Genomic DNA, 23,926 nt, shown 5'->3' on the forward strand with positions numbered 1-23,926 from the left:
GCCTATATTAACAAATGAAAAGGCCTCGAACTGACGACGTATTAACACTGAGTAAAAGGAATTTTAATAGAAAACATTCTTTAGATATAATATTATTCCATATCGCATTTATTGAACTTGCTAGCTGTTGAAGTCTAACGAAAAATGAAGATATATTAAAATACATAAATATATATACTGACTTTATATTTGTAACCTTATTATGATGTTAATACGTCCTTTTTAAATAAACTATTACCTATTTATTTGATTTTCTTTGTCGCTTTTTATTAAAGCGAAAGTGAAATGTATGAAGGACAAAATAATGTCTCAAGTTTCCTACTAATTCAAATAATACCTTTTTTATTTTATTACTAATCTAACTTAATAATATTAAGGATATATATTTAACTTTATGTTACTTATAATAAGACAAAGATAGGTAAAATAAGTATATTCCTTTATTTGACTTCATTAAGTTAAATATCATTTCATATAATAGGGGAAGGAAAAGGCGACATTAGAAAATGTTATAATAGAACTTTAGAAAAAAATAATCCCCATTGTAACCAAAGTATTATTAACAGCTGTATTAAGCTGCTACGGCAGCTGATGTGCTTATTGGTATACATTCAATCTGTAAATGAAAAACTAAAATTTTTCCAATATTTATTGAGTAATTCATCAAAGTTTATTTTTTAACATCGAGATTTTTGGCAAAAACATTGTGTTGTCAAGACAATTACAAATAAGATTACGATTGGTCCACGCCGTCTTTGTGATGCGTCTCCATGACGTGAGTAGGAATTAACTTATTGATAAATAGTTTTACAAAAACTTTATAAACAAGAAGAAACTTTGAAAACCAAAGAAATAATAATAGTAATAAACCAATAATTCATGTTTGTTATAGATCCAAACTGTAAGAATTTAATAATTCGATATATTATTTTTTATGACGACAGTGACATGGAATTTCATTAACGATTTTAATTGAATGAATTTAATGCATCAAAGGTGAACGGTTCAAATTAATATGTGAACAAAATATAGGCAAATATAATTATAACGACATTTACTAGAACCCAAGTATCCCTTCTGAGTTTCACAGAATATCACAAAATAGCACTGGATCTACATCCTATTCCTATTTTAATTGTATTGAAACAGACTAAAATCTACGAAGCTGGTGGCCGCTTGAGCCGAAGCAATTAAGAGATTTTTTTAAGAGTAATATAAAATGTTCGAATATATAAATTGCTAAACTATAAAATATTTTGTAAATTCATATACGAGTTAGTCGTAGACCGTCAATATCTATCAGTATAAGATATCGCAACTTAATATTAATACAAGTATATTGTATAAAATAACATGAAATACAGTAGAAATTAATAATAGTAAAAGTTAAGTAACAAATGCATAGAATAAAAAAAAGACATCAAATAGAATAATAAAAGTCGACAGAGTAATCGAGAAACCGAATAGTAGGTAAAAATACGTATACTCGTTGACAAAATAGCGATAACGTAAATACTAATCAGCTCTTACCAATACGTAGAATGAGACTAGAATAATTTAAATGGTTACAATCGTCATTTAATTTCTCGTAAATGGATGTATTGATTATATAATGAAATTGATTTGAAGAACGATTACCGTTAACAACTACATACATCTAATTATAATAATTAAGTACTTGAACATTAATACTTCACTATACATTTTTATTGACGAAACATAGCAATGAAACAGAATCCTCGCAGCACAACCATGTTTCAATGTTTTGTATTTTGTAAAAATTTCGTTTCTGGCATAAAGACTTGTGTAGTACTTGTTGATTTATAACATCAATGAAATCGAAAAAAATCACCTAATGTTGATATATCAATTAATTTCGTATGTGTGCATTCACTTCTTATCAATGGCAAAAATGTTCAGAGGTTCTTTATAAGTCATTTATAAATGCTTCGTCAGTAAAGACGAATAGTTTATTTAAACCTTACATAATATAATTAGTTCTAAACCCCTACTACTTGACAAAGTTTTAAAAATGGTGCATTCATATAATTGGCACCAAACAGAAGACATAGTAGTGGTATTTTTGAAGAATATTGTTTTAACGATATCATAATTAAAGGTTTAAATGGGCAAGACGTCTTAGACAATAAGTACTTGATACTATCACTACGTACATCCAATAAATATATGATTACTCGCTGATCTTGTGATCGCGGAGGAGTTTCGCTGCTTTAAGTATATCTCCGTCATTTGAATCCAGTTCGCGTTGGCATTCTTCCAGAGATACTTTGTCATTCTTGGATGCTATCTTGACGCGCAACACTTTGATAGCGTTGTGGACATTCCAGTTGCTGAACTCCAAAGCTTCAAGACATTCTTCCGGTGAAACCTAAAAATACGGCTTTAAGCTTAGTACATATATGTCAAAGAACGTTACTTCTATATGGATGTAGGAACTGATATGTATTATGCGGTAGAGGAGGGACTACTCTGGAATCGTTATAATATGTAATTATATTTTGATAATACAATATAATAATTACGAAATATGATGCAATTCGGCTAAGTTTATTAATTGAAGTGGTTTATGTTATCAATGCTCACTTCAAGTTTGAGGACTTTGTTCATAATCCTGACTTCATCAGACTCGACGCCGCGCTGCTGAGCTGACGGCTTTTGATCAGCAAACTCTAGCAAATCCTCCACTGATACATGATCTGAATAATAATTATAATCACTGAACACAAATATTTATAAAAAATAAAGTATAAATGTGGAGTGTTTATTTTATAGTGCTTACAATGCATACAAAATCTAATCACCTTTGGATAGAGAGACTTCTATAACCCCAGGTCCATCGACTTGAACGGGGCCTTCATACTCGTCATCGGAGTTGTCGTCGACATTATCTGATATGTAACATTGGAATGGGTTCACTGAAGGCGAGGCGCTGTCCTGCATGGAATTAAACGGATTGGTGTCTTTATGTTCTGGGCCATCATACACGTCGACACCACTCGGCCCCGGTACTGGCCCGTCTACAATCTGCACTCCGTGGATGGCGCAAGTGATCGTGTTCTGATATATAGCAGCCGCTGGACGCTCTGGCACTACGCTCGCGGGTGGCTCGTTTGGTAGACGCAGAGGATATTTACGAACGTGGCGCGGTTTTTCAACTAATTTCGGCTTGGTGCCCCGAGGCGGTAGTGGAATGACGTTTCCGCTCTGCAATATTATTAATATTTTATTATTAAAACCTACCAAATTGCACGTCTAGTGTTATACGTCCAATGCAAATTTACAATTTTTGACCGTATTTCTCAAATGAAGTAGTCCTTTAAAAAGATTTCCTTCATCCCGGCTTTGTCTCATAGCACAGTTTTGATGAAAATGCTATAAACATTCTGTCTTGTATATGCCTATGTATATAAGAGAAGAGACTTCTCACCTCGCTGTCATCGTCGTCATCACTTGAATCTGACTCCTGTGAAGAATTTCTGAAACAATTTTTGTCCCATATTGTATAAAGCAAACAAAGTACAATAATTTAAAAAAATCAATAATATGTATTGCATTTAAATATTGCTATGTTAATAAGTATATGTTCGGTACTCAGTGCCCAGAAATATGGCTAAGAGAGAGAAAGGATATACACTTCCTCATATAAGACGTAACAACTTAGGACCATAGACGCAATAATATTCTATTTATAATATATTTACTAGCTCTTCTTTTTGCAGAGAAATATTTTTATTCTAAGTAGTTATCTGATAAAAACATGAAGGTATCTTAAATCACTGTCATTTCTAATTGAACTTAAAGAGCCGATAAAGAATGATTGTCTAATAATCTTTTCAGAAGTTTTTGATATGCATAATAATAAAATATCAATTCCTAGATCCTTGTTTCAGTTTACCCAAGCTCATGTTCAATTTTAGGCATCGTGACATGCGGTGTGATGGACGGCGGAGGCGGCGGCGGCGGCGGTGTGTAGTGCAGTCCGGACGTGCTTGGCATCTCGCGGGACAACTGGGCCCTCATAGCTCGTGATGGTACAGGCTGTTCGATCAAACTCACGTACGCCTGACGACTCTCCTCAGTGAGGGAAGCCTGACAAGTTATCACATACATACTATAAAACTATTCCCATAGATTAATAAACAACATACTATAAAATTAAACTCGATAGTCTAAATTTATAAAAGACAAACAATTATCGCGAATTCAAAGGGTTTTAGATCAAAAATAACATATAACAAACGCCTTTTAATAAACAAATGTAATTAAGCCTACCTGTATATCAGGAACGCTTCTCGCTTGCTCCGTGAAGTTGCGGTGTTGGACTCCTGCAACAGAAAATACAAAACGGAGGTCCCCCGTAATTTAAAAGTGTCCCATATAATAAAAAAAATACGTTTTTAACTTGCCCTAACACGTCTTGACGTAAAAATGAGTATGTATTATCTATAATCATATATAAAAATAAGTTTGGTACCTTATACACATGGCAATATCCCGATGGATATTAAAAACTATGTTGTTATCAAAGTATCCTCCTAGTATCTGATTTATTCTCACCATTTTCCTTGGGAGATTCGTGATGGATGCTGTGGGTGTTAAGCGATGTCACTAACGGGAACCTGAAGTGGAATTTGGAGCTCGGTGAGTTCAATGGCTTGGTCACACCGCCGAGATCGTTCATGGACCTGAGACATTCCCCTTACATGTATACTTAGCTACATTTATCTAGTTCTATTCGCTATTTGTTTACGAGCGTTGACACTCATTTGCTTACTAATCTGTTAGTTGTTAGTTCAATCTCCAGTCCATTGATAAGCGGTTTCAAGCGGTTAGACCTTAGTTATTTTATAATACATTATTTTATAGCGTGTGTGTAATTAAATGTATGTTAATTTACATGTTATAAATATTATACATATATGTATGTTAATTGATAAACACAATAATTATATATTTCTTTTTCATTTTTAAAAAGCGTCTTTGTCAGGACAAAATAACTTTCCCAGGACACATCACACTTGTCGCATCAAAGATTAAACCTTCGATAATTTACATTACTTTTAAGTTCTTGATGTCTGATGTCTGACGACAAATGTATTATGCTCAGGACAGAATCATTTGACCTGTTGTCGGTTTCAGCAGAACAAATATACTAACTAAATATATTATAAAAATAAAACTTATAATACTTATATTCTAGGTTAGTGGTTTAGTAGATGTAAAATTAAAATAAATCATCTACATAGCGATATAATAAATACTTATACGAAGAATATCAAATGTAATATAATATTAACTTGGTAGTAATCTCATTGGCCATAGCCACGGCCGTATTGAGAGTTTTTTCATCGTGGGCCGACATCGGTTTCATTGTACCAGAGTTACCCTTCCTCTTCTCCAACTGGTTCACATTATGGAGCCTAGAACAAAATTTACATATCAATCGTATCCTTTAAATATAAATCTCTTACAGTCGTTCTGTAACACAGCTTCAATAAACGTCAGCTAATTTTATCTTGTTATTTAACCGTCCTACACAAAATGATATCTGTTTAAAACATATTACTATAAAGGATGCAGTGTCATTTAATACGGTTGATAATATATATTGCATTTGACGCAATGACACTTTTAGCGTTAAACAAAACTTGTGAGGTCACCGAAATAGTAATCAACTGGATGAACAATTAATTATACATAGGCATAAAATCAAATCGAAGTGAATAATACAAAATTATATATATTAATAATAATAATATATAGTTATTAATTAAAAGATCCAGCAGATTTATGAAGCCTGAATTCTCTTACTCTCAACTTTTATCAAGATCGTGATCCTGGGAAAAAAGGTGTAAGGACAATATAACACAACAACTAAATAATACAAGCCACGTATAGATTGAACTTTGCTCAATCGTCCTTGTGTGTGTCTCTAATCATATACAATATTAAAGATATAAAAAAAATGCTTGCTTTGATTCTTTTTCAAGACATTTTTTTTATATCTATAACGATTTGATGTCATTTTAATATATAATTACGCAAATAAAAATATATTTTAAAGTTACACACCTTTTAAATAACGCCCAGTGTAAGAAAGAAATAGCCGACCGTTTTCAATAACATTAACTTTTCTTATAAATATCTTGCCGAAGTTAAATTATGTAAATGCAATTAAAATTACCTCAAGGCTGCTTCAACATCACTTTCCTTGATTCTCACGATCTGAAAATTTTAAAAGGAATATTTCTTAAAATATAATACAAATATAATGATATAAATGATGAAATCTACCAGCGTGCTTCTCGATGACACCCGAATATTAATACTGTCTTTAATGTATGAAACAGATATGTACATACATTGTACATGCAAAACACTGATAAGTTAGTGAATCGTGTATCGTTGTTAAACACTGTAGTTTTGGTGTATTTAATTATGATAAAACGTTACAAATAATACAACACAGACAAAAAACATACTTTTACTATAGAATTAACGTCAAATCAAAAAAAAAATATTACACTACAGCCACGAAAAAACACCTGACCCATACTACAAAACAAATCTCGTGTACTTGATAACAATATTTTAATGCCTAGTGAAATTTATCGATAAAATATATTAAACAATAAATTTAAAGCAACAAATATAAAAAAAAAATCAAAAGCTTGGAAGAAAGCGTTCCCACCTACCTTAATTTATATATACAACATGCATTTTAAAGTATAAAAATCACGGACATTGGAAACATAAAATTAAATAAAAATCTAATAAAGATAAGTCTATATTAAAAATGTAGTGAAGTATAAAGATGAAAACCTAATGTAATAATATTTGATATTAATATGGGGTGATTTATTTAATAAAGTAACAATAAAACAACATTTACAACAACGTCAATGTTACAAAGTTTAATACGTACGCGTATACGTATCCTTGTTTCAAGTATCGGCTACAAAACAAGCCAATGTTAATACTACAAATAATCATTATCAAAAACTAGGCGTAAAAATTCAAATTGAGAAAACTCTGTCACAGTCACAAAGCGCGTTCTCTCAATTTCTATTATTTACAATGAAAAATCTAGCAAAGTGGAAAAACGCTACTCTCAAATACCAACAAGCCTATTCTTACCCGCGCTCCGCTAAAGGGACCTGAATAAACGAAATTTTGAAAGGAATTACTTCCATTAAAGCCAATTGCATTCCGATAATATATATAATATATTAGAGAGAAGTATATTTTAAATATAAAATCTGTATGAGGATGTATTCATTCCGTAAAGCATATCTTCAACGGGACACTGTAAAATATAGTTAAGTTTTATATTATATGAAATTTGAAATTACAATTTATTATATCTTTCTAACATTTTTCATTACACCTTTCTTTACTTTAAATGCTTATAACATTAACTTACTTCGTCACCCCGCTTGTGTTCTAGACTGCGGAAGATAGTCTCCATTTCTTCTAGAAGACTCTTGCTGAAGTCAGCATAGCTCTTCTACATTACAAACACGGCAATGTTTAATTTTAAATCGCATACATACACAAGCATTTATTTATTTATTATATATATATATATAAATTACTTTCCAAATATAAATTTAAAAAATCCATTTATTTTTTCTATGTATCGTATATTTTTACTTACTACAACAATCCCAGGACTCTCTGGAGTGCCTTCACCTTTGTTTTCAGCAGCAATACTCTCCTAGAGATATAGGTTCGATTAGTTACGCACAATGTTTATAAAAAACAATTCAAATAAATTCATTTTAAATTATCGAGTATTAAAATTAGATATATTTATAACTAAAATTTTTTTGGTAAATAATAATTGTGGAAAAAAGTTTAACTGAAAAAGATTATCATCCGTTTCATGGTTCATAATGTTCTGTAAATAAGGTATAGGTTATAAAACCCCTAACATCGGTCTCGATTTAATTTGACCTCATTTCGACTGATTCCGCTTCCTTGGGATCGATTTCTCTGAGGTCTGTAGGAATGTATTAATAGCGTGTATATGATACCGTATCGGTGTCGGATATCTCGTGGTACTCGTGGACCTCGTTGTTGTTATCACCCTCATCGCTCTTGTTCGAACGTCCCAACGTAGCACTCTTCACCTACAAACATCATAATGAGATAAATACATATGTACATTCACCTCTTTGGGAGTATTTGATTGTCATAGAATAGACTAAAAATCTTAAAGGAACTTGTCGTTCAACTGTGAAAAGAATCTGTTCCTTCTGGAAGTAATATGCGTTTAAGCTCATTAAAATATTAATTCTCTAATCACACGATTCTTTTTTAAAAAATTACATTCCTATATTATATTGTACTTAGTACAGATGGGCGAAATTACTGATTACTAGCTAAGTTAATGTATTTTTCTGGAACTAGTTATTCAGATACATTTTTAAAATAATTTCAAGCTTTCCTGATTTTATTTTTAATGTTTCCTGATTTTATTTTTAATGAAACGTATTAATATAAGGTATTGTAAAGTCACTAATCATAAAAATATATTACATAATAAAATCTATACTTATCTTTATAGTATATGTAATGATAAAATAATGTAAGTACAATAAATAATTTATATTTATATATTTAGATAAATTAGAAAGGAATATTTTCTTACACATTTGACTGGGTTTGAATCTAAATTATATTATATCTGTATTACTTATCTTGTATATCAAAATGACAGTTTACCTTTGACCTTACCTTGTAGATGAAACTTTTACTTGTAGTCGGCTCATTGATGGTTTTGAGAGGTCTTATCATTCCTTTGAATTTGCCGTCAGCTGCGAAATTTATGAGTCAGGTATCAATGACAACGGATGTTTCAATTAAGATTTTGTTGAATAAGCTGTAAGTACTGATCTGCTGAGACAAGGTTCCATAGGACAAATAAGTAGGTATAAATACCATTATTACACGATACTCAAGAAGAATTCCGTTATAATTTTTTATATGTACTTCTGGGTACCAAAGATTTTCCGTCCTCAATTCTTAAATACAAATACATTTAATACCTACATTATTTATTTCAATAAGCAAGAAATCTTAGTGCTGACAGACTAAACAACAAATACTTTTAACAGACTATATATTTTAAATAGTATTGTAACTCACGGTTTGTATCATTATCCTGTTTTGGTGAATCAAGCAGCGGGAAGGCGCTGAAATGGGATGGCGAGTGAGGATTTATGAGCGGCATCTGCTCCAGATCCTCCGATGGTTTGTACGGAGTCACCACCTGCCGTGGTGGCTGTAAGGGGGAAACTATATCTCAGTAATAGTTATCATCAAGACTTTTAATATACATAATACCTATAATACTAGCTAGGGCGATATCTCGAAATCGAAAAAGGCCTGTTGTACCGATGTACAACAAACCTTTTTTTTTAATACATACTTGTAAGTTACATTGTTTCCTATCTTGTGGATAATATATGTCCTATTCTATTTAAAAAATAAAAAAAAAACATCAATTTCATTAATAAAATACATTTCCTTGATAAAAATAATAGCAATAGAATAATTTAAAAGTACTTTACAAACGTAAACCTAAGTTTTATTTTAAATAAAATAAATAACGAAATTATTTTAGGATAACTAAATAATTAATATGGAAGAATGTCTTTTGGTATGGTCATATAATTACAATGTACGGTTTTGTAAATTATATTTATGTTGGCACTGTAAAGTCGATATAATTAAAACTTACCTAAATATAGAATCCACATCCCAAAGGCAAAGAGATTCCGTACATGTTCATACTTACAATGCCGGCGGAATCCAAGAAGGATATATCGCCAAAGTATGCACCGTCAAGGCCAAAGTGGCTGGTGTGTTTAACGTCACCCTGTGGGCTTGATATCATGCTTCTCTGTATGGTACGTTTGCCGGAGTATGTGTGTCTTTTGAGATCCGACCGCAATAGGGATGATCGAATGTTACGAGTTGAATTGCGAGTTGGATGAGACAGTGAGCCAGGCAAACTTCGCTAAGGAGAAATTTGTTGGAAGCGTTTTTTACTATATATATAAAAAAGCGCATGGTGAGTTATAAACGAAAGTCAGGATGTTAGATATTTGACATTATCGTATTTTACTTGGTAGTCCAAGACATTATTCTAATAGAAAGAGATCCTTCTAAAAAATTACTAAAAATTTAGATCGATAATTTTTTTTCTAAACATATCATAGTCACCAAGTTTTTCTTTATTACATTTATTAATTATATATCGAGGCACAAGAAAATATGGAAGATATCTTGAGAGACAAAGAAAATAAGCAATGTATCTTTATGTACATAATACAATGTAGTATATCATTTGTTTACAATTCTATACAATGCACCGATTAGTATGCTTACATGAGAAAATCTATTGAGCAAAAAGTAAGAAAATCTTTCTGTGACAAAAGACCTGCTTGAATCGAAATCTGTAGCTTTATAATATATAAATTTAACGATGTTTTGAAAAAAAAAACTATTAAAAACGACATTGAGTTTTGCTCCCTTTTGTTAAATATACATGTTTAAAAAATATTTATATTTCTTCTATTACAAATGTTGCCATTCCTATTTTTAATTACGTCTTTATAATTACTGTGCTGCAAACATTTTTTTATCATCACCACAAAAAAAACTAAAATTTTTAGGATAATGTCAAATATCCTTACGTCACATAAACCATAAGATAAGGACAAACACAGTCCACACTGAACAAATAAAAAATAAATACAAGGGTAAAAATGACAAAGCGTTGATGAGTGTACGGCATGCGACTTAATTGATGTAATTCAATACCGATCTCACCTCGGGCTTTACATAAGGTTTGGTTTGATTTGGATCGAAAAGTCCGCACGCACCGCCTGGCAGCACTCCATACCACATAGCAGATTTAGTATAATTTCTGTAAGGATGACGATAATGTTGGGGTGGGATGTTTGAATGAAGACAACTATATGAATAACGCTCCCTGAACCCGGATATACATACTGTTTCCCGATCACGGTGATCTTTTGTCCCGTCTTGTATTCGAGAAAGTTGCTTCGCCTGCCATCTTCATGTTTCTTATACGTAGATATGGCCTGGACCTATTAAAATTTTGCTTACTTAGTTTTAGAAAACTTATAGTTATTTAACTTTATTTGATGTAAATAAAGAACAAAAATTTGATTTTACCCAATGTTATTTATAGCATAGTACAACAAATATGACGGGTAGTCGAGTATAAAAAAGTATAGTCAGCCAAACATGGTTTAGAGAAAATTTTATTCACTAACCAATGAATATAGTATGAAGATAATAATAATAATATTATTGAGAAAAGATAATTTATTCGTCCTAACTAAAAATTTTGACCTAACTTATTTCTTATTTAGATGTTTGTGTATACTGAATATATATAAAATATTGTAAGATTTTTATTTTACGTAGTTTGGAGAAACCCTAGTGACATATAACCAACGTTCTCTTATTTTTTTTCTTTTTAGTCAGGTATTTATAAAACATTGTAAATTGCTTATATCCATTGTTTTATAAATATTGTCAAAATTAGAATCTTAGAAATATTATCAATTAGTAGCGTGTGTTTGACACCCACCGAAAAATCGTTTCTAAAGCTTTTTTATGTGAAGTCAATTCGAATTAAAACACTTAAAATATTAAATATATAGTACATATATATAAAACGAAACTTTATTAGTTATATTTAAAATTTAAACAATCTTTGCATTGTTGAACTGCGAATCATAAAAATAATCTTCACTTTTTTATTAAATATTTTTTAATTAATATCTCACAAAAGTCCTTACAGCCGTTTTAGAGATGTATATAAACACTTGATATTTCATTTTAAGTCAAGAATTATATATTTATACAGAATCAAACAAAATTATTGTAATTTTTAAAACAGTAAATATAGTTTTAGATATCCTTGTTGTAAGCATTATAGCATTGTAACTAATTTACAATAAAATTAATTTCTAATATGCCAATTTAAAATACTTTTGAATATCCTAAAAATATCCTTTAACTGATATATTACAGACCATCTTAACTAGTTGCTGGCCGTTGCAATTTTTTTAACTTTAAGTGTTTTGAAAAACAATTTACGTAACACTGCCAGCAATTGTATTGGTGACACTTGATGTAAAATAAACAGTTTTAACTAGATCACTAACCTCCTCAGGACGTATGCCACGCAATTTGATGGCAAGGTCTTTGAATTTTGGTCGATCGTTTGGATCATGCGACCAGCACTCCAACATCAATGAATAATAAGAATCGGGGCAACAATCGGGACGCTCCAAACGCTAAAATTACAATTAAAATTATTTATGTCATAGTATAACCTGTAAGATAATTGGACAAGCGTTCATGAAAACGAATGATTAATTCATTCTTGGCTATTATTGCGGATATAATGAAAAAAATTAAAATCATATTCTTGCTAAGAAAATTTATAACGTAATTGCTACTACTAAGTTTGAGAGTGAGTTAAAAAGTGCCTGAAAATTGGGAGCGTCAATGGCCTCAAGGATCTGTTGTCCTGAGAAAGCAGCCCACGGCTGGAATCCATACGTGAACATCTCCCACAGACACACAGCGAATGCCCAAACATCGCTTGCAGAAGTGAATCTAAGGTAGAGGATGCATTCCGGGGCGCACCTAAAAAAATCAATTCATTTACAAATCTTAAAAGTAACCTACGATGATCATAGACCATAGCTTTATCTTTGAGGAAAACATTCAAACTGTTGTGTTTGTGCAATTAATTAACGAGTAAAACATATATTTTTTATGTAGCTTTTGAGAAACTACAATTTTTAAGTCCTTTTCTTTTTTAATTAATATCAATACTTATGGGAAGATCAAGATATATACAAAAGATTATGATCAGGAGAAGATGGTAGTGCGTTTACTGTTTAATATAAAAGAGTTTCTTCTTACCAAGCTACTGGCAATTTGAGATTCACATTATAATTTGTCTGGTAGTAGTCTTTTCCAACTCCCAGAGCTCGGGACAGACCAAAATCGGATATCTTCACTCTATCCTTGCAGAATACTAAGATGTTCCGAGCTGCCAAATCCCTAAAAGAAATAAAATAAGACTATAAATGGAACGAAAGGTAGTTAATAAATGTTTTAATAACCCAAACCGGAGACTGTGGATGTGTCTCGAGATAAATAGTTTAATATTAGGGGAGAATATTTACACTTTGTTAATAATTTCTACTAAGCATGGTCCCTCAATAAAGTGAAGTACATCTAGGGCAGGTGACTTCAAAACCAAATCAAAAGGATCTTGAAAAACGTCGAACGTATAATATTTAAACAAACTGGATTAATTGGATACGGATAACAAAATTCTTTTAATAAACTATTTATAAAAAAAAAAAATGAAGAAATTAAGCAAATCACTAAATTGTTAAAGAATATTTTACCTTGATTTTTTTTTTGTCTTTGAAATAGTTATTTCTATAAAATAATAACTATCCCTAGTACAATTACTAACAAAATAATATTTAAAATTATCCAAACTTATTCAATCTGGGATTCAATACAGAGAATTAAATAAAAAAATATATTCAAATTCGAAAAACTCAAAAACGTCGCCACTATTTTCAGAATGGTAATTAAAATTACAGCGAGAAGTTGCAGGATGTCTTTTAGAGTTCAAATTTAAGTTCAAAGATTTAAAAATCAATATTTTTTTTACATTGTTACTGGTTTGATACATTTCATTGATAAATAGTATGAATCGCTTCCGTGAGAACACTGAGGCTTAGGGTACTTCAGCGGAAATACGCCTGGTGTCCGAACAGATATCAACAACGACTGTTTTGCTCTACTCCACTTTTATGCTCCCAAAAATAAAGCTCGCTAGCCAACTGCGTAATTGTCCAGTAATACTTTTGAGAGAAATACGCTATGCATGTGCTGGTAGAAAGTCTTACCATTTGCGATGCTAAACTTGCTGTCATAACTACGCCTTTGGACTCAACGTCTTAAGCCTGTCGATTAGTGAAGTACACTAAAATATCACTAAAACTTCGTCTACGACGAAAACGAGACTCTCAGTCAATGAAAAGCCGATTCTCTTCTAGATGACTCTGAATCTGCGCATTTGATTACACGGTTCACATCCTTTGAGGGCAGAGATCTGTAATAATCTTTTAGATCTGTAATAACCTTTTAGATCTGTAATGTGACTTGTGTGTGATGTCGCCCTTCTTGGGAGTAGGGTTAACGGTGGATACTTTCCATGAGGATTGGACTTTACCATGAAGCAAGAGAGCAAGTATGGGCGCGTCAAAATAGATAATTAATTCAGGAACACGTCTTTTGAGCAATTGCAGGAATAATGCTGGGATACCTCTGGAATGCAAGATCTATAGTTGGCTTACTATGATCAAACGCCTTCCGTGTTTAAGCTACGAAAGATGTATAAAAACACTTATAGCGGAAGTATGTACCATAACACACAAACAGCCAGAGAACCAATATAGCCAATAGCCAATAGGCTTCTTATTTAGTTCGTAGAGGCGGTGATAACGTACAGACGTACCCCGCTTCGGGTTAGAAGTTTCTGGTCAACCCTGATCTCGGCATACATATCGTATGCATAGTGAAGAGGACAGGGCATTTGAGTTTCCGTTGAAAAAGAAAATGTATATAGTAGTGGACTGCTTGTAAGTATAATCCTCTTCTGTTACAGAGGTCCACGTGTAAAGTTGGCGGGCCACCCTCGTGGTTCAAACATATTTACATAAAAGTAAAAGTCGGTGGACCGCGTTCGTCGATATTCTGAATGCTTTTTGTGTTTTATTTCCCTATACAGGCGAAAGCTGGGCCGACCCCTTCTATATTGTCGAACGATGGTGATTGTGATTGTCCAATGTAGATGGATGTGTGCCACGAGAAATAAGAGCCTCAATATTTAGTCGAAAGGCTTGTGTTCAGGAGTGGACGTCCAGTATGTAGTATTTTTTTGTAACAAATGTTTTAGAAAAGTAAAAAGGGTTTTCTCTCTTACAACAATCACCAATTAAACATAACACCATTACAATGGCTCAATCTCAATGGCCGTCTATTTGAAAGTCGTACTAAGTCGGTGGCAAAAACCATATTACAAAAACTTTAAGTTTTCAAACACATTTTAACTATAATTATTATTAATTATTTTCATTTTCGAATAAGTTGTTGTTAGTTGTTTTATAAATGAATTGAATATGTATTACTTACCTATGTATCAGTCTTTTCTTCTCTAAGTAAGTCATTCCATCACAGATCTGTTCCGCAAACTCACAAAGCACAGCTACAGAGAAGTCAATACGCAATGTGACCTCCCTCAAACACTCAAGAAGCGATCTCAATGGTGCAAGTTCAGTCACCTACACAAAATATATCAAGTCAATGTCTTATTTATGAATAATCGTCTCTCTTGTGATCTTTATAAAGGATAATCAGTATTCTGTCTCTAAAAAAAATAATTTTACAAGAAGTATTTACAGAAGGAACCTCAATTGAATTTACAATAAATTTCAACACAGATTAGCAAGACATATTTTCAAAAAAAAATAATTGGAACTATATAGAAGCAAATTACACTAACTACACTAATTGATGGGTGTTTAAATCAATGCTAGTTAAAAAAAAGAAAAACTAAAACAGTAAATAGAATTACTAATGATAATCCTAGAATTTCTAATAACAGGGCCTGCCAACGTACTAACTTCATAATATGTTGGTATAATAAATTGGTTTTCATTTTATTAATAAAGTTTATCAAGTTGAATAAATCTACATTTCTTTGAGGATATTCTCGTTTTCCTAAGCCACAATCATTCATTGCAAAATTGTTGTGGCTTAAAGTAAATAATGTCGAAACTATATCTATATTTGAGATGAATATACTCAGACAATAGTTTTTTAATTATGTATCAAATGTTAAAATTATTACTAATTTATTATTTTTTTGCTTTTAGATATTAGGTTATTAGGTTTTTGGATATGAAATTTATAAAATATTTAAGTAATAGAAATTTGGATAAAATCATCAATGATAGTGAATAATAACCTGACTCTCTGAAATAAGTCTGATGAACAAATAAACCTTAAAAAAACTTTTAACCACTGAGGTAAAAATTTACTTACCAACATCAAAGAATCTAAATGCAATACAACTCCATACAAGCGTACAATATTAGGATGTTCAATACTATGCATCACCGCTGCTTCCTTGAGGAACTCTGTTGAGTTTGATGTCATCTTTTCATTTCCAAGGCATTTGATTGCCACTTGCAGCTGATCAACAAAAATAATTACATTATTTGTTGAGAATTTTTGTACATGTCCCATCAGTCTTTAAAAATCAGAAAAATACTTCTGAAGAATGTAGATCCTCATGTAAAAAGATACTAATAATGCTGATATACAAGTAAAAATAATATAATAATAATAAAATAAGCCTTTATATATATTTTAAATTCCTTACTCTTTGATTTCCAGTATTCCATGTGCCTTGCTGCACAACTCCAAACTGTCCCATACCAAGTTCCTTATTAATTGTAATGTCCTCAATTGAAATAATGTGTTTTGTAGGCACTTTTACATTCATGTCTGATGTTTGTACATCAAGTGTTACATTTATTTGCTCCTGTTTCATCTATAAAAGAAGAGAAAATTGTTACTCAGACAACATTTTGCTAAAGCTAATGAAACTGCTGTATAATTTTATTAATATTACTAAATCTGCCTTTCTGTGGCCGCTTATAAGTCTCTTCAGTTTAGTTATATATGTGTTCGGGAAGTATCTTGAATACAATTTCTTGTATCTTCGTTGTTCTGGCTTTGAAAGTCCAATTTGAATTAAATCTTCAACAGCCACAAACTTCAGCTGTGATAATTTTGTGACTTTCAAAATATCCCTAGAAAAAATCATACATAAGTTACATCATAGGAGTAGATAATTATAATATTATTTTTAATATTAATGTTTTGTATTGTTCATAAAACTTATAACAAAAAATATTGATATCAAGAAAAATAATTTGAGTAAGTTTTTATTGAGTAAGTAAAATAATAAAACTTATTAAGAGCATAATAATAAAATTTGTGTGATGTGCAATTTATAACAAACATTTTTTTTATTTTGTAACACAATATTAATATAAATGTATGTCAATAAAAAGAAAACAAATGATGGAATATTTTTTGCATAATATACATACTCTATCTTTAAAGTTTTAGTACAAAATAAAATGTAAAATTTTTAATGTATTATTTTTAAAAATATCATCATAATTAAGGATTTTGTTCTTAAGTAGAAAAAAAATAAATGAAACCAAAAAAAAAAGGTGTTACAAACATTTGCCAAGTGAAGAATAGAGAATCTCGCGAACGCAAATAAATATCAACAAGATCGTATTTTCTTTAACTTATAACAGACAAAAAGCCATATAAAATACAACATTCCATATTACATTCGCAAAGTATTAAGTAAAATCAATATTAAAGAGCATGCGCAAAACCGCTATATATCAAAATTGTATGCCATTTTCGCGGTGATAAAAAAATTACCTAAAACACCCATAATACTGCTCAAGATCAGCTTCTTCAAGAAATGCAATCAAATCCTCTTGATCATTAGCTGAGTTATCTAAAAAAATCACAACAATATTATCCTCACGAAATGTAGCTATATATCAGTAAATCTGCCATTATTATACTTACCCATTGCGATAATCAAAGCAAAATAAAACAAAAACTAGGGGACGATAAATAATTTTAATAATGACAAGAAAACTTAAAACTTTACTTAAAACTTTACAGTAGAGTTTAATACAGGTAGAGCTACATTGAACTGGTTTCTTGAAGTATTGATCGATAGGTAATGCAGTGCTGCCAACATCAAAATATGTTACGTTTACCTGCTAAAAAAATGCTGTTTGTTTATGGTTTTAATTATTTTTATAAAAGGGGAAAGCAAGTAATTTATTGTCAATAAAATAAAAAATATATATTAAAACACTCTAAACTAAAAATTCAGCAAATAAAGTCGGCAAGTATTACCCAAAGTCACAAATATTATTATTTTTTTGACTTTGAGTGGTTAAATATCGGCTTTTAGAGAAGCAAATTGTAAGAAATAATGTTCTAAAATTTCGAAATTGCGAAAAACACACAATTACTGTTCTTTCCAATCTTACTAAGATAACAATATACTGGACCGCTATCAACATTGACAAAAGTCGTAATATTTTTAGGAGTCGTAATTTCTTTATATTTATAAGCATATTGTTTCTTTCATTTTACATCTAATTGACAGTTATTGATTTAGGGCAAAGATGATTAAGGGGATAACCACATAGAGTACAACAAATTTCTCTTAAAAAAAGTTTTTAATGTTTGAAGAATTTAATAGAAGTCATGAAAGTGGGATTCGTTCATCGAGCTTCGAGTTATTCTTAATTTAAAAACTCTTGCTTTTAGTTAGTAATTGAAGTATCTTGAGTTTTTTTATATTTAAAACATTTCAACATGACTTTATTGCATAATTAGTTTAATTTTAATATGACCAGGTATCCTTAATCAACAACTAGTTACTTGTTCTTCGAGTACATGGCCATTTTAAAACATAAAAAAATATATAAAGATTTAAAATAAACTTCAGGTTATTAGGATATAACTAAGGGCTCGAACTATTGATCTATAGAGGAACTTATGTTGCTCTCGAAAAATATAATGTCTTTCTAAAAAGATGTAAGTATCGCATTCAAATTTTATTCACAATTTCTAATTAAGGTTAAAATTTAAAGAAAATGTTTTTTTCGAGATATTCATTACGAAACCCATTCTTATTTCAAATTTATTTTTATATTATCTTAAAATTATGTTTTCTCAGAATGAAAATAGTCTTAATATATTTTAAAATATTTTAATATTATTCTTTATTACAGATAAGATGACAAAAGTTATTTTATGAATACGAAAATAATCAGGTAACAATAGTCATTCATTACAAAATAAAACATAAAACAAATTTTAAAACCCAATAACTTACATGAGATTACTATATTTACATGAGATTTTCCAAAAAAAAATTTTTTTCTACATTTGGCTGTTTAAAATTCTAAAATATATTGTCATTGCAGGTATCTATCTATATTTTCTTAAAATCTTGGTTGGTTGGTCGTTTTAAATATGGCCTTCGTCCGTACAATGAAATACAATACAAAAAGGTACAAAAGTATCTTATTCAATAAAATATTAAAAAAAAAGTGACGCCTACTCTATACATCTGAGAGCGTCATAAACTGTCAAAATTATAGCTATATTACAACATTTTTTGTAATTTGTTTAATTCACGTAATTAAATTTGTTATTATTTTTAAGTATAGTTATGTTAAAATAAGGTTTTTTAAACTTAAAATTAATAAATAATATTATTTGCTAATAGCAACATTGTACCGTGTTTTGCAAATATGGCGTAGGTTTCTACAAAATGCAGTGCTAGATAATTTTGTATTTTACAACTCTGAAATTCAAATAAAAGACATGGACTTAGTATAGGGTTTTTTCAAGTATTACAGTGACATTGGAATTTAAATAGGAAATGTGATTTTTGCGCAATGTAGGTGTTAACTAGTACAAAATATTTTTACACAAATCAAAATAATCTTGTTCGACTGCTAATAACGGTATTATTTTCTTATTTCGCATATTCACATGTTTTTGATGGTACATAAACAGTTTTTATTAAAGTTTCCTCTCGTTTTGTCAAGACGTTTGTAATTATTATATCGTAATTTATGTATTATTTTTGTATCTAAATATTGTTCTATTGGAAGGTTGTTAAATTTAAATTATTGTTAAATGTAAGTTTCCTAATTTATTATGTATATTGTACTGTGTAAAGACTGTTTTTCCTACATCATGTCACCCGGCTCGGAAGTTAATAATCGCCATATGAAGATGTTCGTGATCCAGGTGAGTAAAATCTTTATCAAATTGAATATTGCTAAAGATAATTCTTAATGTCTCCTATTTTGTCTCCTTTTGATAGGCAGAGAAAATGAAAATAAACTCACTACTTATCACATTTTTTTTTATATACCTCATTTCCCACTGCATGTTTTACATGAAATTACTAAATATATATTTTTAAATTTAATCAAATGTCTGGAATTATAACATTCATATTTAAAATGACAGGAATGGCAAGTGTTTGTTTTCATCTTTGTATGTTGAAATATACATAGTATGAGTAAGAATTTTGAAAACATAACCCCATTTATTCGTATTAGAGATTTGTATTAACTCAAAACCATGTTCAATTGGTGTGTAAATAGCATAATTTTTTTCTACCTGAGGAATATAAACAGTCATAGGAATAAAGAATTGTGAGTTTCTAACTTATTACTAAGACTAAAATCAAACTTGTACAAAATAATGAAACACTGTTTTTTTGATATTCAAAGGCATATTCACTGAAAATTCGTCCCATTTTTGTAATATTTTACTTTATTCGCTATATTGATCATATCTACAACAATCACAACAAGCTAAGCTTGTTATTTGCTAGCAAAGTTGTCTCATATTTAATGTATTTTCCTTTGAATATATATTACACATATAATATTTGTATAATGGATATGAATTAAAATTCTAGATTTTTTTAGACACATTATAGATTTTTGTGATAGAGATATACATTCAATAGAGGAATAATTTTTGTACTATGATGATATAGACGAATGCCTTTATCTCTTAACAAATTTTGTATTTGTATTTAAAGATCAAATTCTTTACTTCTCAATGAAAACATCAATTTAAATTTGGCAAATATTTCATATTTTTGCAACTATTTTGAAAAGTATTTTATAATTTTCAATTGTATGAAAAATGTATTTTTAAAAAACAAAAAAGGTTTTTATAACTTTGATTGCACATATTATATAACAAAGCAGGGATATTTAAAAAAAGATTAGGGTTTGGTTTTACAAGAAATTATAAGGATACTTAAAAAATATCATCTTATTATTGACAATATTTATGATTAAAAGTAAGAAAAATTACTTTTTTTTTTTTTTCGAAAGTCAAATTTTTATATATAAACTATGCTTTAAATTAAGTAATAAAAAAAGCTTCCAAACTAATTTTTTTATTTCAGAAGATACATACATACATGAAAATATTACATAACCAAGAATATACTGTTTCTAAATATTGCAAAAAACATGCAAATAAATGTCAATATAGTTTTTTTTTTATAATGCAAATATCTTAAGAATTACTTCTAAATTATAGAAAATTATATTTTTTCTATTGTGACACTATTTCTGTGTGTAATTGTTTGGCGATAATTATTTCTCGAACAGTGGCTGTTCGCGTGATTAAAGCGCGTTTAACCTCTGTTGTAATTTCCGCGATAAAGGTAACCCCATTCGTGCTTTAGTACAACACAATATATAAAAAAAATATTTTCTATAATTACCATCGTATAAAAGTAGGTTACTTAGTACATATAATAAATTATTCCATAAAACATTTTAAAGATATCCACAACTACTAAGTTCGGTTATGTACTCTACTAAAATAAATTAATGAACCATGTCACAAAGAGCTTTTATTTTATTTATCTATTCTCTATTTACATAGTTGCTTATAAATGTGTATGACATCAGTTTTGTTTTAAACATCTGTTTCAATTCTGAATTATTTTTAATCCTAAGATTGTGATTCGTTGTTATTTTTGAAACATCATAAATGCTCGGAACTCCCATTAAATTAAAAAGCCATTATCTTTTTAAGCTCAAAAAGCGGTGATTTTTTTGTTTGTTAAAAGCGTTGGTTTCACTGTCGTAGCTACAATATAATTATTAGACGATATTAAATGTTCACTATGGACATTACTAAGCACGTGAAAACGTCAAAGACGAGTAATATATCGTTTGCCGTAGGTGTTTAATAAATTGCATATATATTTTTGTGTTTAGCCATGTCTATAATTCTAATAATAATTTTTAATTGAGTCGTAATTACAGCCACATCCTAGTCTCAAAGCAACCGTTAAACTAGAATCCGCACGTAAGATCGTAATAACAACTTAACCGAAGCTATTAATTATAGCTCCATTACAATTATCAAATTATTCACTATATATTTGTTTACATATCCTAAGAACGACAGTGGAATAGATTTTTATTAAAAAAAGTATTTGAATTGAAAACGAGTGTTTCGAAGAATTTCGTCTATTTCAATGCACAACTTTTTACAAATTTTTAATCGCTTCTATATACTTAACATTCTAAAAGGAAGAAGAAAAAAAATTACTTCATTTTTAAAACTTGGAAATTTATTTCACCCAAAATAGTCATACGCAAATGAGATGTTATATAATAAGTTTTTATCCTGACCTGTTTGGAATTTTTTTATTTAGCTTGTGAAATGCAGATTACTGAAGAAAAGTCTCCTTTAGTGAAAAAGAGTAAATGAAACTTAACCTACTCTGGCTATTCCAAGGCTTTAATTATACAACACATATTTTTCTAAAGGTGGCAGGTTATTATTATCACGTTATTATGTTTTATTCTTGGTTAAATATAGGTGTTTTTATATTCCTATGGCATTTAGAAATTAATAATAAACCTTTTGTTACATATGTCAGTGTGTATAAGCGAAGTAGAAAAGGGTTTGGCTATAGATTGTGGTAGTTGAAATAAGGTATTAAAACTGATATTTTAATCACATTTATGTAAGCCAATAATAAATGGTAGGCTCGTTATTTTATAACCTATCTGAATTTGGACCGTTTAGCTACGGATCTTTAAGGCAGGCCGCATTGCGCGTCGAGTAGTTTTACGAGTGTTCCTAAGATTAATTTTGTGACAGCAAAATGAATCATATCTTTACTGCGAACATGTGGATTATTCGTAGTCGTGTGACGTTTGTGCGGAATGCTAAAGTGGACCAGTTGTAATAATAACTATGACCAACTTATCTGTTGTCCGTTACCTATAATTGTATTTTACGATAGATAATGCTGTTGCGTGTTGTCTGGATAAGAGCCAGTTCAATGAGACGTTGAATTACTGTGACTCGATTATGACGACGCATATTTTTAAACGTAACGCCGCAGACACGTTCATGTGCCAAATGTAAAGTTCACTTACGCAAGTTGGCATGAGGAACGAGGTGTGCATAGTAAAGACTTTTATTACATTCTAATCAATTGTATATGGGTAAATATGAGTGTCATGTTAGAAATAAGTGATGTTTTCATAGATATTGTTATTAGAGTCATGATTGTATGTCTACCAAGCTTTATATATTTTTTGCCTCCGATATAGAAGTAGACTTAGCTTGAACTAATTTATCTTTATGTTATATTTACCTCTAAATAGATTAGAGTTAATAAAATATGTTCTTCCAATTTAATAGTTTTAATTTATGGACTTAAGTCTTTTATAAAAAAAGTCCTGAATTATAAGTATATAAAAAATCGTTGTTAGTATAACAAGGCGCACTGTGAGACACTTTCTTCACGTGGCACATCTTACATCACGGTTACTGCAAAGTAGTCGAACCGTCTTTTAAAAGTCGGTAATAGTAGGGTAGAATAATAAAAACATTTTTAATTAAGAGTCTTTAATTTTTCAATGATTTATATATTTTTTGTTCAAGTTTTGATTTCCAAAGGAGTTATAATATTTGTATTTCATACACAAGTAAAATAATTATAGTTTGTGTAAAATTTGGTTAGGTTATACAAAAGGAAGATTTACGGTTTGATTGTAATTAGGACGTGCACACTTGAATGAATTCTTTTCTGACTTTCTTAATTTTTCTATTCCTCCATATCTTTGTGTTTATA

General features: G+C 29.9%; 3 protein-coding genes across 9 annotated transcripts in view; 2 read left to right on the forward strand and 1 right to left on the reverse strand.

Moving 5' to 3' along the window:
- Positions 1–635: 635 nt before the first annotated feature.
- LOC116777101 (activated Cdc42 kinase-like) lies at positions 636–17,934 on the reverse strand. Of its 6 annotated transcripts, none has more exons than XM_061526091.1 (27): positions 17,785–17,934; positions 17,632–17,710; positions 16,808–16,979; positions 16,547–16,717; positions 16,207–16,356; positions 15,295–15,443; positions 13,000–13,140; positions 12,558–12,717; positions 12,231–12,362; positions 11,044–11,141; positions 10,861–10,957; positions 9,824–10,045; positions 9,172–9,307; positions 8,749–8,840; positions 8,058–8,153; positions 7,679–7,738; positions 7,445–7,528; positions 6,947–6,976; positions 6,206–6,246; positions 5,319–5,441; positions 4,579–4,706; positions 4,294–4,346; positions 3,917–4,110; positions 3,449–3,497; positions 2,823–3,225; positions 2,605–2,717; positions 636–2,389 (listed from the first exon to the last, which is right to left on the reverse strand). In XM_061526091.1, exons 1-27 carry the CDS (start codon positions 17,786–17,788, stop codon positions 2,192–2,194), a joined length of 3,375 nt encoding a protein of 1,124 aa, XP_061382075.1. In that variant the 5' UTR covers positions 17,789–17,934; the 3' UTR covers positions 636–2,191. The 6 variants fall into 6 exon arrangements, with proteins under 6 accessions (XP_061382075.1, XP_032526350.2, XP_032526353.2 ...); XM_032670459.2 differs by having other exon boundaries at positions 8,761–8,840; positions 16,799–16,979; XM_032670462.2 differs by having other exon boundaries at positions 4,579–4,640; positions 16,799–16,979.
- Positions 17,935–19,517: 1,583 nt separating this feature from the next.
- LOC116777553 (neurocalcin homolog) overlaps positions 19,518–23,926 on the forward strand; it is a 58,558-nt gene continuing 54,149 nt past the window's right edge. The window contains exon 1 of one of the 2 annotated variants that reach the window (XM_032671172.2): positions 19,518–19,751. The gene's annotated coding sequence lies outside the window, so the exon portion shown is untranslated. The remainder of the gene's footprint in view (positions 19,752–23,926) is intronic. The other variant, XM_032671171.2, reaches the window with a different exon arrangement.
- Positions 19,818–23,926, forward strand: part of LOC116777555 (neuronal calcium sensor 2) — a 50,346-nt gene continuing 46,237 nt past the window's right edge. The window contains exon 1 of the mRNA XM_032671174.2: positions 19,818–20,040. The gene's annotated coding sequence lies outside the window, so the exon portion shown is untranslated. The remainder of the gene's footprint in view (positions 20,041–23,926) is intronic.

This window comes from Danaus plexippus, chromosome Z (assembly GCF_018135715.1).
Source record: "Danaus plexippus chromosome Z, MEX_DaPlex, whole genome shotgun sequence".
In the NCBI taxonomy this organism is placed as follows: Eukaryota; Metazoa; Arthropoda; class Insecta; order Lepidoptera; family Nymphalidae; genus Danaus; species Danaus plexippus.

What these genes read in the sequence shown, in the direction of transcription:
- LOC116777101 (XM_032670458.2), bottom strand. An exon ending in CTCAAATTGCCAGTAGCTTG is followed by an intron (nt 12,718 to 12,999) that starts GTAAGAAGAAAC and finishes TGATTTTTTTAG; the next exon opens with GTGCGCCCCGGAATGCATCC. An exon ending in TCTTGGATTCCGCCGGCATT is followed by an intron (nt 9,308 to 9,823) that starts GTAAGTATGAAC and finishes TCCCCCTTACAG; the next exon opens with CCACCACGGCAGGTGGTGAC.